The sequence below is a fragment of the Acartia tonsa genome, chromosome 12 (genome assembly GCF_053477335.1).
Source record: "Acartia tonsa isolate MP-2025a chromosome 12, ASM5347733v1, whole genome shotgun sequence".
Lineage (NCBI taxonomy): Eukaryota > Metazoa > Arthropoda > Copepoda > Calanoida > Acartiidae > Acartia > Acartia tonsa.
In genome coordinates, this window is record NC_137271.1 from 8,180,518 (window position 1) to 8,195,224 (window position 14,707).

General features: G+C 32.3%; 3 protein-coding genes across 5 annotated transcripts in view; 1 reads left to right on the forward strand and 2 right to left on the reverse strand.

Annotated features, from left to right (window-relative positions):
* The window catches only part of LOC145334141 (copper-transporting ATPase 1-like), a 96,499-nt gene that overhangs the window by 39,154 nt on the left and 42,638 nt on the right, over positions 1-14,707 (forward strand). The gene's annotated exons all lie outside the window — the stretch shown is intronic.
* Positions 3,733-10,558, reverse strand: LOC145333440 (uncharacterized). Its single transcript, XM_080178586.1, has 5 exons — positions 9,458-10,558; positions 9,175-9,228; positions 4,867-5,073; positions 4,504-4,562; positions 3,733-4,101 (listed from the first exon to the last, which is right to left on the reverse strand). Exons 1-5 carry the CDS (start codon positions 9,514-9,516, stop codon positions 3,794-3,796), a joined length of 687 nt encoding a protein of 228 aa, XP_080034712.1. The 5' UTR covers positions 9,517-10,558; the 3' UTR covers positions 3,733-3,793.
* Positions 10,894-14,469, reverse strand: LOC145334143 (72 kDa type IV collagenase-like). The gene is made up of 9 exons (XM_080179447.1): positions 14,367-14,469; positions 14,180-14,220; positions 13,674-13,773; positions 12,493-12,541; positions 12,100-12,157; positions 11,560-11,629; positions 11,439-11,488; positions 11,267-11,317; positions 10,894-11,196 (listed from the first exon to the last, which is right to left on the reverse strand). The coding sequence occupies exons 1-9, from the start codon at positions 14,423-14,425 to the stop codon at positions 11,132-11,134; spliced, it is 543 nt and encodes a 180-aa protein (XP_080035573.1). The 5' UTR covers positions 14,426-14,469; the 3' UTR covers positions 10,894-11,131.

Genomic DNA, 14,707 nt, shown 5'->3' on the forward strand with positions numbered 1-14,707 from the left:
CTTTTGTGTTTGGTTCGCACAAACTAACATATCCAAAAATTTTAACCAATAATTGTAATCTATTGTAGAGGGGGTACTTTTGTGAATCATAATTGGGAGTGCGCATTTGTTTATCCTCCATTGTCTTATACCCAAAGATCCCTGGCTACAATTACATTTTATTTGCTTAGGGCGTTGTTGTAGAAATTTTTAGCACCAATTTTTTAACCGGTGAATCACAGGTTTTTTAAAAATTTGTAGAATCTCATTTATCTCGAGTAGTGGGCCATTAAAACCTAAATACTCCACGAGTCCACACACCTATATTTTATGCGCAGTTACTTTATTAAAATCAGTTCTTTAGCAATTTTTTACGGTATGCTTTCACCTGCGTATATTTTTTTATCTGCAATACGCTTCTTATGCGAAAAATGAAACATTAGAATGATAGAGAGGGGATGTTTGGTAATCAAATTTAAGTAAAAGGGAATAGCCAGTTTATGCTGGTCTAGTAATATTTGTAAGGAAGGGCGGGGGTGATAATATTGGTGTTCCACACATGCAAATTAAGATTTTACAAAGTTTCTAATCCGCCTAGCCTATAATTCAGGGAGGAAGGGGAAATTGACAGTAAATTATCATAGGACCCAAAGCTTTATAAAACGCTATTTTATTCTATGGTATGAACAAATTTGAATATTTAATTGGATGTTTGTTAGTTAGGCTTATTGTCTTATCCCTTCACATCCCTGTCTATAATTACTATTTAAAGTAGAGATTGTTGACCCCTTTCTTTTTAAAAGTGAAATACAAAAAGGTTTTCTTGCGACTACGCCCCTTGAGGCCCTTACGGGCACTTGTTAACTCTCATTTTCATCCCCCACCTTCCTTGGACCTATAAGAAGCTTCCCTATAAAGAAAAACTATTTTTATTCAGCAGTTAGGAAGATCATTCGGTACAAACTCACAGACACATGAACATCCTGTTACCCTTTATATATGGACTAGCGGCTTCGTCCCTAGCCTCTAGAGGCATTGCCCAAAGAGTAATTTAAAAAAAAATAAGTACCTCTGGTACTGCAACCACTAATTTTAAGTTAACTGCCTAAAATAATGGGAGGCATTTTTATTTTTGGGGAGTTTGTGGGTGTCCCACGCCCGAAGAAAATAGCCTAAAACCACCACAGTACCAGTAGATATATTCCCTGAAGAGTAGAATCCAATCGGTTCAGTGGTTACCGAGATCTTAGGGGACGAACAGACGGACATCAAGCTACTTTGTATTATAGATAGGGATACCTAATTACTTTTAATCAGTAGTTTTACTTAAAACTGGTAGTACTAGTAGTTTTAAAGTGTCTTTTATTAAAAAAGAACATTAAGACAAAAAAAAATTGTTTTAAAAGAGAAAACAAATTTATAAATGGGAGTAAATTTGATTTTTTTTTATTTAAAACTCGCACCATGAAAACCAAATACTAAATTAGGGACGGATGTAGGTTGATGAACTTATTTATTACCCGCGTTCTTTCTCTTAATATTTTACAAGCCAACCCTCTCAGGATTCTAAAGAGATAAGACAATAGCCGACAAATTGATGTGCATCCTCAATGATTGAACACTAAATTACCCCTTCTGTAGATTACAATTAGTGGTTGAAAAGTCACGACACTGAACTTAATGAACCAACCAATCAAGAGTCATCCCCAAAGTTGTTAAACTAACGAATAAGAAAACGTTATGATAAAACTTTGGGGACTAGTTTAATAAACAAACCATTCTCCCCTCCCTCCCTACAACCCTCTGCTTTCCATTTTATTTTTTAAGAAAATAAACAATTTTGTAGTTGTTTATTTTATCCAGGAAACTTCAACGCAAAGGAGAACAATATCAGTCTAGCGTTTAGCGAGATCTCAAGCTACAGACAAACAGACGTACAGCAAGACATCCTGTTACTTTAATATAGAAACCTTCATTTAAAAAAAAAGTTATTTTTGTAATTGTTACCTCATATAAAACATGTATAATATTTTTACTGTCTTAAGCATTAAGTGCATTTGCATTTGACACTCTTCTTATAGATAATAGTTATGTACATTACTTTTTTTTATTTTTAACCCATGGATTTAGGGATATAGCAATGGACGATAAAGTAATCTTAGTAACCACTAGTTGTTATAAATAAACTTTTGTCTATGGTATTTTAAATTATTTGGAGTAGGGAGAGTTTTAGATTAATTTTACTGCTAATGCCCTATCCCCTAAAGCTTATAAATCAAGTACGAAGATTAGATCTTAATGTAACCAGATGTTTTTTATTTAAAAAGTAATAAGGTACGTCTTCTTTTCCTGTCAAGGATGGGGTATTGAACTGTAAATTACACTGGTATCAAAATTACAACCATGTTATCTTATTTGATAGTTTAAATTGGTTTCAATCGACAATATGGAATTTTATAAAGGTTGTAATAAATGACAAATTATTGATATAGTATCCCTAATATATAAATAGTAAACATGTTTTGTCTGTAAGATCTTTATAACCACTAAAATGTTTGAATTTTCCATCATTCCCCTAGAAGGTACGGGTAAAGACGCCAGTTATTGTCATGGTAAAATCCTCATAATAAAGTAACAGTATCTCTGAGTTTGTGTGTGTAGCTTCTCATAGGTCCTGGAATGGTTTATAAATATTTTGGAGAAGGATACCACCACCCTCTCAAGAGAAATCTCCCATAGAGACTTCTAGAGCCGTAGCCACCATTTAACGATAACATTATAAATTTTATGTCGGCTAAAGTAGATGTGTTTATGGCTGACATAATGTCGTCTGACAAAATGATTTTCTAGTGACATATTGACTTCACAATCGATATGTTATTAATCGGATGTTGCATCAGATTTTCAGATTTCCATGGACTTTGATAAGGTAATACTCGCAGCTGGCTAAAATAACGACACCCCCTTTTCCTCATCCCCTCTCCTTCTACCGAAAGAACAAACAGACCAATGAATAAGGACCATTGTAGCAACTTAAATTGGCGACAAATATGCCCCTGCCATTATATCCACGCATATCTTATTTCCATTGACTACACAAATTTAACAGTAGTAAAGATTATTCTTATGAAAAGAAAAAAATACAGTAAAATTACTAGTATTGTGTAGCATGTATTGACACTCTAGTAAAAAATCTTTGCTTGTGACAATACAAACAGGATAATAATCAGATTAATGAGTCATTTCCAACAAGGATGACAACATGCATAAAAGTCAAGCATAACATATCAGACAGACTAATGAAGTAAATGCAAAATCAAATATAATACTAATATAATTACAACATTTTTGGAGTAAAATCTTTCTGAGAATCACCCTTGAAAGTTAATGATAATAGGTCAAATATATCACATAAAAAATTGATATAAAAAATCCTTTACACGAACTATTAAACATACTTAAATGGATTTTTACTTTCTACATTGTATCTTATGCAAAGGTTTATGTCGACTCTATGGCTTTAACGCTGACTTGATATCGACAGTTAAATTACACTTTAAGTTTATACTTAGGTTGACATAATAACGAATTTTAGGACGGGGTAGGACAATTCAAACATGCCAAAATTAACAACAAGAGCATTCTATTACAGATAATCATACAGACCAACTGTAACAATCCTAGTAAAAACCTTCCTTTAAAAAAAATAAATACCAAAAATATTTATGTTATATCCAATCAATTCAATTCAAAAATAATTTAATGATTTATTAAAAATAGAAAAATAATATTATAAAAATAGTTTAATAATTTACTATTCTAATGTACGTATATCAAAGTCATCAGTATCAGCTATAGGTGCTTCGGCTGGCATTGCTTCAGTAGTACTTTCTTCAATACGACCACTAACATTAGTAATGACAGGGTTGTTATTGTTAACATTAGCATTAGTATTGATAGGGTTGTTAGTAACAATAGTGGTGGTTATTCTGGTAGGAGGTAGGTTTGAGTTACAGCCGCAGCCACAGGCTGAGTTCTCACAAAACCCGCAGAAACCCACGTTTCCAGCCTTGTTCACGTGATTTCCAAACGAATCTACTTCTGTGGAGCACCAATATTTACCTAAATAAATTAGCAATTATTAGGGAGGGAGGGGACATTGGGATGTTTATTACAATGGTCCCCAAACTTTTATGAAAAAAATCGTTTTCTTCTTATTCGTTTTCTCAAAAACATTGTGAACCTTTTTTTGATTTTTATTGGATGATTAATTAAGGTGGGTGTTTATCGTTTTAACTACTAATTGTAATAAACACAAGTGGTAATTTTGTGTATCATCATTGGGGACGTACACTATTTTATTGGTCATTGTCTCATACCTTTAGATCCATGATTAATTAAAACAATGATAATTTTTACACAAGGCCTTGCAGGGCCTTATTGGTTTACTATTATTTATTACAATTAATTTATTTTAATAGAAAAAAATAAATATGCAAAATTTAAAATTCAAAATTAACTTACCATAATTTTTGCCTTCCCAAGTCCATTTTGCACATGAATAATAGGTTTCTCCTGCCCACCTAAATTATCGAAAAAAATTATATTTTGGAAGATTTTTCAAACTTCATTTTTTTGAGGCACACACGATTAAGGCGCTTTTACATTCTAATATTATCAAATCTGCAAAGTGTTTCATATTCATACAATAGCAAATAAATACTAAGTAAACTTATTTCTGCTGCAAGTGTTCTTGTAAAGTTGTTGTTTGGGTCAGTATCTTGATTACAATTATCCTATTTTTATTAATTAAAGGGTCATACGAACAGACACGAGGACATAACCTAAGTATAAAGTAGCTGCGCTACTAAAATTTCTTATTCTTACTTGAAAGGAAACTTGCAAGGTCTGCCCTTGCCAGGTCCTGCTTCAGCTATACATCCTGAGGAGGGACTAGACACACTGACTCCTACTGTAGGGTATGGTTGGTAACTTGATCCCTCAGTTTTGTAATATTTGTTTGTTGCTCCTCCTGTTGAGTATATTGGTTTGAAACTTGCCCTTTCAGTTGTGTAATATGTGTTCGTGTTGTAACTAAATAGAAATAACAATTAACTATTATACAACATCAAGCACAAAAAAACAGACCTCAATTTTAAAATGCAATAATTTCATGTAAAAATTCCCCCCCCCCCCCATCCTTTTTTGAAAATATTTATAGTTTCACAAGGACTCTGGTAGAAAATTGACAACTTATTCATACGTACTGTACTAAATCAATCATTACTTGGACTAATTTAACCAAATTAGGTTTTTTTTAGGTTTTTGATATTTCATACAACACCCTTAAGTTATTCATTACAGTAAAATACAATTTTAAAATTTATTTACTGTGTAAATATGCATAAATATGACGTTTTTACTGACAATTATGTTGATTTTTACTCAAAGCATATATCTTGTAGACAATAAAATGATTATAACTTTCTTTCTATTTAAGATAAATTGATGAAATAAAAAGTACATTCAATTTTATTAAGCTGAAAAGTCACTTATTGATATTAAGAAATAATAAACCCCTTTGAGTGGGGGAGGGGGGGGGGGGTTAAGTATCGAAATAAGAAACTAATGTAAATTTCTTTTCTACGGTGGGTTTTAATGATTCATATAGCAGCCAAACTGTTTTAGGCAATACCCATTTGTCTGTCTGTCCCTCTGTCTGTCTGTCCTTTTGTCTGTCTGTCCCACCACTTGTCTGTCTATCTGTGTAACTGCCTCTCTTTTGGATTTCAATGAATCATCTAGCATAGCCTAATTGTAATTTGTTAATGCCTCAAAGACTCTCTGTTACTATTTACCTGTCCCTCTGTCTGTCTGTCTGTCCCTCTATCTGTCTGTCTGTCCCTCTGTCTGTCTGAGCATTCACAGGTTCTCTATTGGATTTTATCTAATTAATTGTCTATTTTAGTAAAATTTTGATAATTCTTCTTGCCCGTCTGTCTGTCTATCTACTGAGCTTCTACCCTTGGTCTAACAGACTTATTCACTTGATTTATAAAAAATTTGATTTAACTAATAATATGGTGGTATCTTGTACCAAGAGATACACAAATAACCTTGTGTTGAAAAAAAAACAAATAAAAAATGATTCAATTTCTTCTATGAAGAAAAGTGTAATACATGTTCCTTTATTCTCTTTGTACATCAAAAATATGTTTCAAATTTATAATATCAGGTTATATTCCATTATTTTATTAGAAACTAAATTTTTTGACACCCCATTTATGACTTTTAACAGCCCCCTTTAACTAAAATCAAGGGTGATTTTATTAAGATTTTACCAAACCTACTTTACATAAGAAATTTATTACATTTTAAAATTTTTTTTTATAAAAAGAGGATTGGGATATATCTCCCTCCCAACATTAACTTTAAAAACTATTGTAAAATATATTAAAAGTTATAAACATATATCTATCAAGATCATTAAAGGAATTAACTCAAGTTTGAGGGGGGGGGGGGGGGGGCTTAATGCAACCATCTTGTAATCAATGCACAAATTGCACTTAGAATTCGAATTTTGTTACAAAACTTGGTACATCTATTTTCCCAAAATGGAACAAAAAGTTGCAAAAGTGACGGCTAACAGCTGGCGGCTCAGTCATTTAGCCGTTTTTGGGCTATATTCAGGGCGAAACTATCATTAATTGCATAGGAATCAACTTTTGAAACATATTTTTGCTTTAAATATCCATTTTTAAAATTTCTTGTACCAGCTGCTAGAACTGGCTGAAAATGGCTGGGAGCGGCTAAGAGTATGAAGAGTATATAGGGCTTGTGACATGTCTAGGGGTAGGTTTTTATTGGTACTGAGCTCAAAAATACTACTATAAATAGTGGGGGTCCATCCATTTGGCAGCTGGGGCTGTTACACAGACTGTTAAAAACCTACCTAGAGACACGTCATAAGTCCTATCTACTCTTTCTACTCTTGGCCGCTCCCAGCTGTGCTGCGGCCATTAGCAAGCTGCCAAATGAATTTTTTTGTGGTATTTTAAAAATTAATAAAATAAAATTAATGGTCTTCTTATCAATAAAGGGGGGTTTGGTGCTGGAGGGTGGGCAAAATTGATATATATTGAGCTAAAATTTTTAAACTACCTGGTCCAGTAGTTTCTGCATCTAAAAGAAAAACAAAATTAAATTTTTTTTTTAAGTTAGGTAAGAAAAACTGCAAAAATGGAATTTGACTTTGCAGATTTCTTGCTACACCTTCATATGTTATATTCAAGATTGCTCCATTTTTTTGGTAAATTTCAGGTTTATATTGACATACTAGAATTGAAATTTTGTAAAAATCTTTAAAATTGAGATCACACAAAAGAACTAAAAAAACATTCTTTTTGCTGATTTCAAAAACTTTGAAGTGCTCGTGAGGTCACAATTATTGCATCACAGAAAAAAATATTTAGCATGGGTCATTTTTTTGTTTAAATCAACCACATTTTTACTGGGGGCAAAAAAATTTTCAAAATTTTTTCATGGTGGGATGAATTAATCTACAATATATACTTTTGGCCGTTGACAGCTGTTCTCAGCCATTTTTGGCAGTTTTCAGCTGTTATGACAGCGAAATCTAGAAATTAAAAAACTGTTTTTAGTAATATGTCCTTGTCCATGACATAAAGTTATAATGTTAATTAAGAAAAGTTTAATTCCATGGAAATATTAAATTTTTTATATCCTTATAAGCCATTACCCAGCTGCCACTATTTTTGGTAATATTTTTTAGCTCAACACCCCTTAAAACCTATCCCTAATGGATAATTCCTACGTAATTATTGCTGGATTTGCCCTGAAAATAGCCCAAAAATGGCTAAACAGCTGAGCAAACAGCCCTTAGCCATTACTTTTCCAAATTTGTTCCATTTTGGGAAAAAAGATCTACCAAGGATTACTCATGCCAAGTTTTGTAATGAAATTCGAATTCTAGGTGCCATTTGTGCATTGATTACATGATGGTTGCCTTAACCCCCCCCCCCCCTTAAGCTTAACTTTTTGTTAAATTTTGAAAAACAGACCTACTAAGGATTAAACATGCCAATTTTCATAACAAAATTTGGATTAATTGATTATGGGATGGTTGCATTAACTCCCCCCCCCCCCTACATATGTATGAGAGTTTCCTCATGTCTCAATTTACTAATTAAAAGTTGTACAGTACAGTTGTACAGAATATTGCAAGAGTTTTTTAGTAAAGTCTGGTAATTAATTTACCTAAAAATAGATAGCATAGAATTATCTGAATCAGTGACTTGCTTAAATACACCCTCCTTAAACACCCCCAACCTCACTTTATTTTAAGGGGTGTAAATTTATTTCCTTTATACCCCCTTGGAATTTATAGAGGGGTGTATCTGAGGGTGTAGGCTCTTGTCAAGAGGGTGGACATGGGTGGACACCTAGGGAGGTGTATCCATCCCCCTTAATTTTACAAGGGTGGTGTAAACAACCCCTATACCAACTTTTTGCACGCCTTTGATCTTAACTATACTTTTAGAGTATATAAAGTTGTAAATTCAGTAACTATTCTACAAAAATTATCTTCCTAAATTGATATATGATTTTCAGGGTAATCTCCGGTGGACTAAACATTAAAATTTTATGGAAAAAAAGATATCTTTGGAACATGCATGTCTTGAAATTATCCCCCCTTTGTACTCAATACGCATTATTAATTCTAAGTGCGTCAATTTTGCGTTTAAAGATACCCTTAGTTTAAGCATTAATTTCTTTAAAAAATGATGAAAAAAGATAAATTTTTTTTGATAAAATGATAAAAGTATATGTAAAATGAAATAACCAGCAAAAAAAAATACAAAATTACGTTAAATAGAACGAAAATTAGAGCGTTTTTTATGCCTTATAAAATGCGTATTTCTCATGAAAATTGTAACGATTTAGTGTGTTGAGTAAAATATTTACAAACTTCCCGCTTTTATAAGTAGCTAGAGCCTTTGTGGTTTCTGCATTGCGTAAAAATAACCCTACAAAGCTCTCAATTTAAACATACTTAACCAAGTCTAGCTTAGAAAAGAACAAAAACTGTTAGAACAATATAATATAACATTGGTAGGAATAATATTACAAAGAAATTTAAATTCAAATTCTTTTCAGTTAATTTTAAAAAAATACCTTTTATAGCTTGAAGATTGTCTTGAAGAACCGGTTTGTGATGGGTATGTATATCTAAAAAAATATAAAAAAAAATATCAGACTGAGATATTATCAAATACAGACTTTAAAAACAAGCACATTCTTAATAGAAAATAGTACAAACCTAAAAGCCATTAAATCACAATTATCAATTATAATAAATTTTCAAAATTGGTTTGTAAAATTAGAAAATATAATCACTTTTGATATTACATGCTCTAACTATAGGGTAGCGGCGCTACTAAAAAATATATCAACATACCGTCTATGGCTTAACCCAGTTGTGGCCAACAAAACTGTAAATATAATATAGTGTAACATCCTGAATGGTTAGATTTGAACTGATGATAATCCAGTTCATTGGCTTCGTATTTATACATGGCATGTTGTGTATAGTGATTTACACGTGAAAGTTGGTAGAAACTCCCCATTAATTGAGTGTGGTTAAGAAAATCTAAAAATCTTGTGAATTACACTTTTTCTGTGAGATAGAGAAAGTTAGGACATGATACCAGTATCTCATACAAATCTCTACACATGCGTAAATTAAAATCGACAAGGATGACAACATCTGTAAAAGCGAAACTCTTAAACGGTAGGACTAAGTAATTAACATTTGTAGAGTGTCAGAATAAATAAGTAGAATATAAGTGCATAAGTCTTAACAAAGTTATAAATAAATTTGTTGCAAAACTGGTTTAATACATAATAGTGTTAAGAACATATGTACTTATATTTTTGAGACTTGATCATAGAGATGCTTAGCTTCCAAATAGTACCTAATTGTTATAGGAATCATCATGCAAAGTTTCTATCGATCAGACAATTTTAACCTAATAAAATTAACGAAGAAAGCTAACTGTCCTAGACGGATGGGCCCTAATTTTAGAAAGCTTTGCCTTTATCAAGAATAATAGCATTCAGTGAAGATAAAAAAATTAAATAAACAATAAGTGTAAAAAACAGATTATTGTCCCCTTCCTTCCTGCTTTTGAATAGAAGATTATGATTAATAATTGAATCATAATCCTTTTAAATCACAATTTTTTAGATCAAACCGAATGCTTCATTAAAATGTCTCAAAATTGTTGTCTTATATTAATGGATGCATCATTTTGAATTCATTTCCGCTCGGATTTGCACAACATTGATTCATTTCGTAAGATCCAGTTAATGATAAATCCATTGTTGTACGGTAAGATTTACTTTTCCTTCTTGGTAAAAGTATTCAATCACTGTTAAAAGGCGCACATAGTTACTGCGGCTAAGTATAGTGCCGTGTTGTAAGTTTGAATGTTTCTATGTATCGCTCCAAGCACAAAGTATGTAAGGTATATACACCTACTGCGCCATTTTTGGAATCTCTAAATAAAATGGTGGAGACTTTATCTTGAACAGGGTAAGACTTCATAAATGAAAAGGGTGGGGAGAATTGTTCATTGTTAGGCGGAGGATGGTTAATACTTATTCCTACTATCTCAACTTAGATTGCAAAAATTGCTGTGTTGGTTCCTTTCTCCACAAAGATTTCGAACTAAAAGACATTTATTATTAGTCATTTAATTTCTCCTTAATCCCATCAACTGTCAACCCTAGTTTTATTTAATCATTTTTTAGTAAGCGCTATTCAAAGTTGCTTAGAGATATTTAGGATTAGGATCTTAACTCTAACATAAAGTTAGCTTGTATTGACATTAGTTTTTTCATTAAGGGATAATTTATAAATTTATTATCTTTTAATGCTTTGTCAAGGTCATAAAGAAGGTTGGAACAATCAAGCTATAATCTATTGTATATAACAGACACAAAGTATCACAAATTCAAATAAATATAATTTCTATTTAAATAATATAAGAATTTATTCGGAACAGGCAATATTGATATAAATGCTATTAATATAGAAAATTAATATTGAGACAAACTCAGCAAGAATTCATCATGGTGAATAGTTGTAGCATTTTCCACAGCCTTTGCTCTCACAATTACAGAATCCATATTTACCTAAAATGTAACTTGTATATTTACTGAGAAAAATTTCTTTGCTCTAACTTTTAAAAATGACAACTTTAACCTTTTATTTGCATGCCATTTTTGTCTGTTTCCGTTGCACACCAGTATTTTCCTGTAATAAATATGTCTAATTTAATAAAGGGTACATATTATTAAAACAAAGTCAAAAAGCATTTTTTATTGAGCAATGTATATGTCTAGTCTATACGTTTTTGTTCAAAAATGGTAATTACCTTTTTCATTCCAATATGCACAAGAATCAAAAGATCGTCCATCTGCTACCCTACATAAATATAGTTTAGAGTTATAACTTTCTTTATTTATAGACATATACGTCGAACATGAAGAACTTACATAAAAGGAAATTTACAAAATTTTCCACCTTCTGTATCAGGCTCAGAATCTGTCATGCAGATTTTACAACCTAAAAATATATTTTTGAGATGCTGTCTAAAATGGTGCAAAAAATGGGGACAAATTTCAAATTGTTTTGGCCTGTGACGTCATACCCCCATCTCTTTTCTAGGGGGTTTCTTTCCTCCTTCCCTTTTCTTTCCCCTCACTTGTGACGTAAATAAACAGCCCCGTCAAATCAATTTGAAATTTGTCCCCATTTTTTGCACCATTTTAGACAGCATCCCATCTCTTTTCTAGGGGGTTTCTTTCCTCTAAGACAAAAGACATATTTGATTTTGTTATATACACATTTAATTGCTAGCATGATTTACATTTCATAAAAAAATTCAATCAAACCAAAAGATACATATATTTCTTTAAAGGTTAGAACCAGTATTTTCCATCGGAAACAAAATTTGAAACAAGAGATTTTCATAACTAGTTGAAACCTAAGCAAATATAGAAGCCTTAAATGATATTACACGAAATAAATCTTACTTTCATAATCACAGTCCCCATAGTTACCCGGATCAAGTGTAATTCCATCAGATCTCACCTTAATCAAGTAGGCATATTGGCAAATTTTCTATAAACTTAAAGAAACCCCACAGGAAAAACACTGGTTGTTTACTACTGAAAGGCTGTCACAATTAGAACCAATAGTCCTAATTTGAAATCTCTTGCTTTATAAAACAAGAAAGTTATAAGTATTTTAAAATGACATTTTAAAGAAATAAAAATCTTTAAAAATATTCTAACCTATATTGGTTTAGAGCCATAGTCAATAGAAGCACCCGCTAATCAATTACTTCTAGTTGCACTATCCCATTGAAAACTTAGCTAAATCTAATTTTTGGGGCAGGTTTTAATTCCCTTATCCCTTGAATCTACCTTATGAGCACACCATGCTTTTCCATTATTGTCGTCAATGGTACACTGGCTAGAAATATTATTAGTTCAAATTTTAAAAAAATATTTGAATCGGGTCATGGTATTCATATATGTATTTAAAATCTATTTTGTTGTTCATAAGAGTACAGGGTGCGCCACATAAATCCGGACTTTTTTCAAACGGCCATAGCACCAAAACTACTTGACCAATCATGACGTTTGACCACACTATAAAAAGCTTGGGTAGTTATCTTTTTGCCCATAAAAATTTTTAGACGATGGAGGACGTGTTCTCCAAGCTGGCAGCGCTTGTGTTCAACATGGCAGAATCGAAACGCGCTGATAGTTTACCCTGGATTCTTGACTAGGGCCCACTAAATCTGACCTCAGCCCATCTGTAGGTGAGGTAGAGTTATACAACTTGCTGGGGATACTGTTAGATACATAAGTAAGACACTAAAAAAGACTAGAGCTCTCTATCTGAAATGGCTTGGCCGTAGTACTCCATCAAAGTGAAACGTGGCAGATTTTGAGAGGTCAAAAACGTCAAAAATCGTGAAAATTCGTGAAAATTTCTGGGTTCTCGACTACATGGGCCCATTTGTAACCTTAAAACTCGTTTTAGACTATGTGTTGCGATGATAACCCTAGCTTAATCTTCATGCCATTTCCAAAAAGGTATTGCACGTTGTTCTAGCTTAATTGTGGCCCAAATGAGAGCCGCCGTGTCGAAGGGTAGCTTGAAAGATGGGTGAATTTGGATCCTGCAGTTACTCACGTCCATAAGGAGATATGGCCTCCCAGCAGCCCCGATCTTCATCCAATTGACTTTTGGGCCTGGAGCGCCATTAAAGCATGAACCAATAGACGCGCCCATACCACAAAGACCTCCCTCATTGCCACTATGAAGGAGAACTTCGCCAGCTTGGACAGGGACATGGTGACCAGGGTCTGGGGGCGGTTCAGGGGGCGGGTAGAGGCGGTGATTGAGGCTGGCGGCGATTTTATTGAATAATCTAATAGTCATATAGCTAGTTTGCTTCCCAGTTTTTAAAATTCAATAAAATCTTTGAAATTGACGATTTTATGTTCATTTTTTTAAAAATAAGAAAAAGTCCGGATTTATGTGGCGCACCCTGTATAAGAATATAGTTGCAATATATTTTGGACTCTATACTTACTTGTATTTTTTACCCTTGTAGATAAAAGGAAATATGCATTCATCTCCACTGACAGTTAGGCAAGGTTGTATCTCTGGTGTTGTATAGGGTGTTGTCGTCTCTAAGCAGACAATAACAAATCAAAAATTATTTATTAATGGCTTAAAAATTATCAAAATGTTGCTTTCTATCATTAAGTGGTTACGGACACTCAAAGTTCTAGTGTAAATGATTTATAACAATATTTTTATTAATCATATTCTACTTTCATTTACTAAAATAGCTTATTGTAGGACACCTGACTTACTAAGGCTATTTTCAGATATTAATGTGTAAGCTTTCACTGGGAATTAAGGTTGAACTTCAAATCTTGAGTTATAAATATGATATTATGCGGATAGAGCTGATAAAATAAAAAAAAATTGGTTGTATATCATTATATGAGATATTATAAATAGTAAAGACTACATCAACTGATTTTAAAGACATCACTGTCAATATATTAATTAATTTATTAATTTCTTTACCTCCAGCAAATGGAGATGAGTTTACAAGTCCTCTATTGCGCCTAAAATAAATTGTTATTGTTAAAGTTTTATAAATATATATTTTAAAAGAACATAAAATCCCTCAACCCCATAAATGTATAGATTTTTTGTCTGTGATGTTTTGTAAGTGAAGTTTTAAAATATCTAGTTTATTATAAAAACTTACTTTCTTTGGCAGAAACATAAATTTGCAATTAAGAGCAATGCAAAAAAGTATTTAATCATATTTTCTGATGGCACCTTGTGTATGGTTTAAACAATACTAACTTATATTTTGGTTTTGGGATTCCTATTTTTATAAATATTCAAAAAAAAATCTTCAAATTTGCCGTGTTCAGCCATTTATAGAAGCCAAGCTTCTCTATAATTCCAAATATATGTAAGTTTGTCTACATGTAAGCTACAGTTTGAAGAAAATATTTTCTCGCATTCATTCGAATCCGTTGGATAGGAACCGGTTCTCATCCATACGAAAAAAACTATGTCTAGCATCGTATTATATCCAGC

Bases quoted from the DNA above. Each gene is read 5' to 3' on its own strand.
- LOC145333440 (XM_080178586.1), bottom strand. From the start codon at position 9,516: ATGTTACACTATATTATATTTACAGTTTTGTTGGCCACAACTGGGTTA. The intron at 9,229-9,457 runs GTATGTTGATAT...ATATTTTTTTAG, and splicing joins ACTGGGTTAAGCCATAGACG to ATATACATACCCATCACAAA. The intron at 5,074-9,174 runs GTATTTTTTTAA...ATTTCTATTTAG, and splicing joins CAATCTTCAAGCTATAAAAG to TTACAACACGAACACATATT.
- LOC145334143 (XM_080179447.1), bottom strand. From the start codon at position 14,425: ATGATTAAATACTTTTTTGCATTGCTCTTAATTGCAAATTTATGTTTC. The intron at 11,630-12,099 runs GTAAGATTTATT...ATATATTTTTAG, and splicing joins TGGGGACTGTGATTATGAAA to GTTGTAAAATCTGCATGACA. The intron at 11,318-11,438 runs GTAATTACCATT...TATTTATTACAG, and splicing joins TGCATATTGGAATGAAAAAG to GAAAATACTGGTGTGCAACG.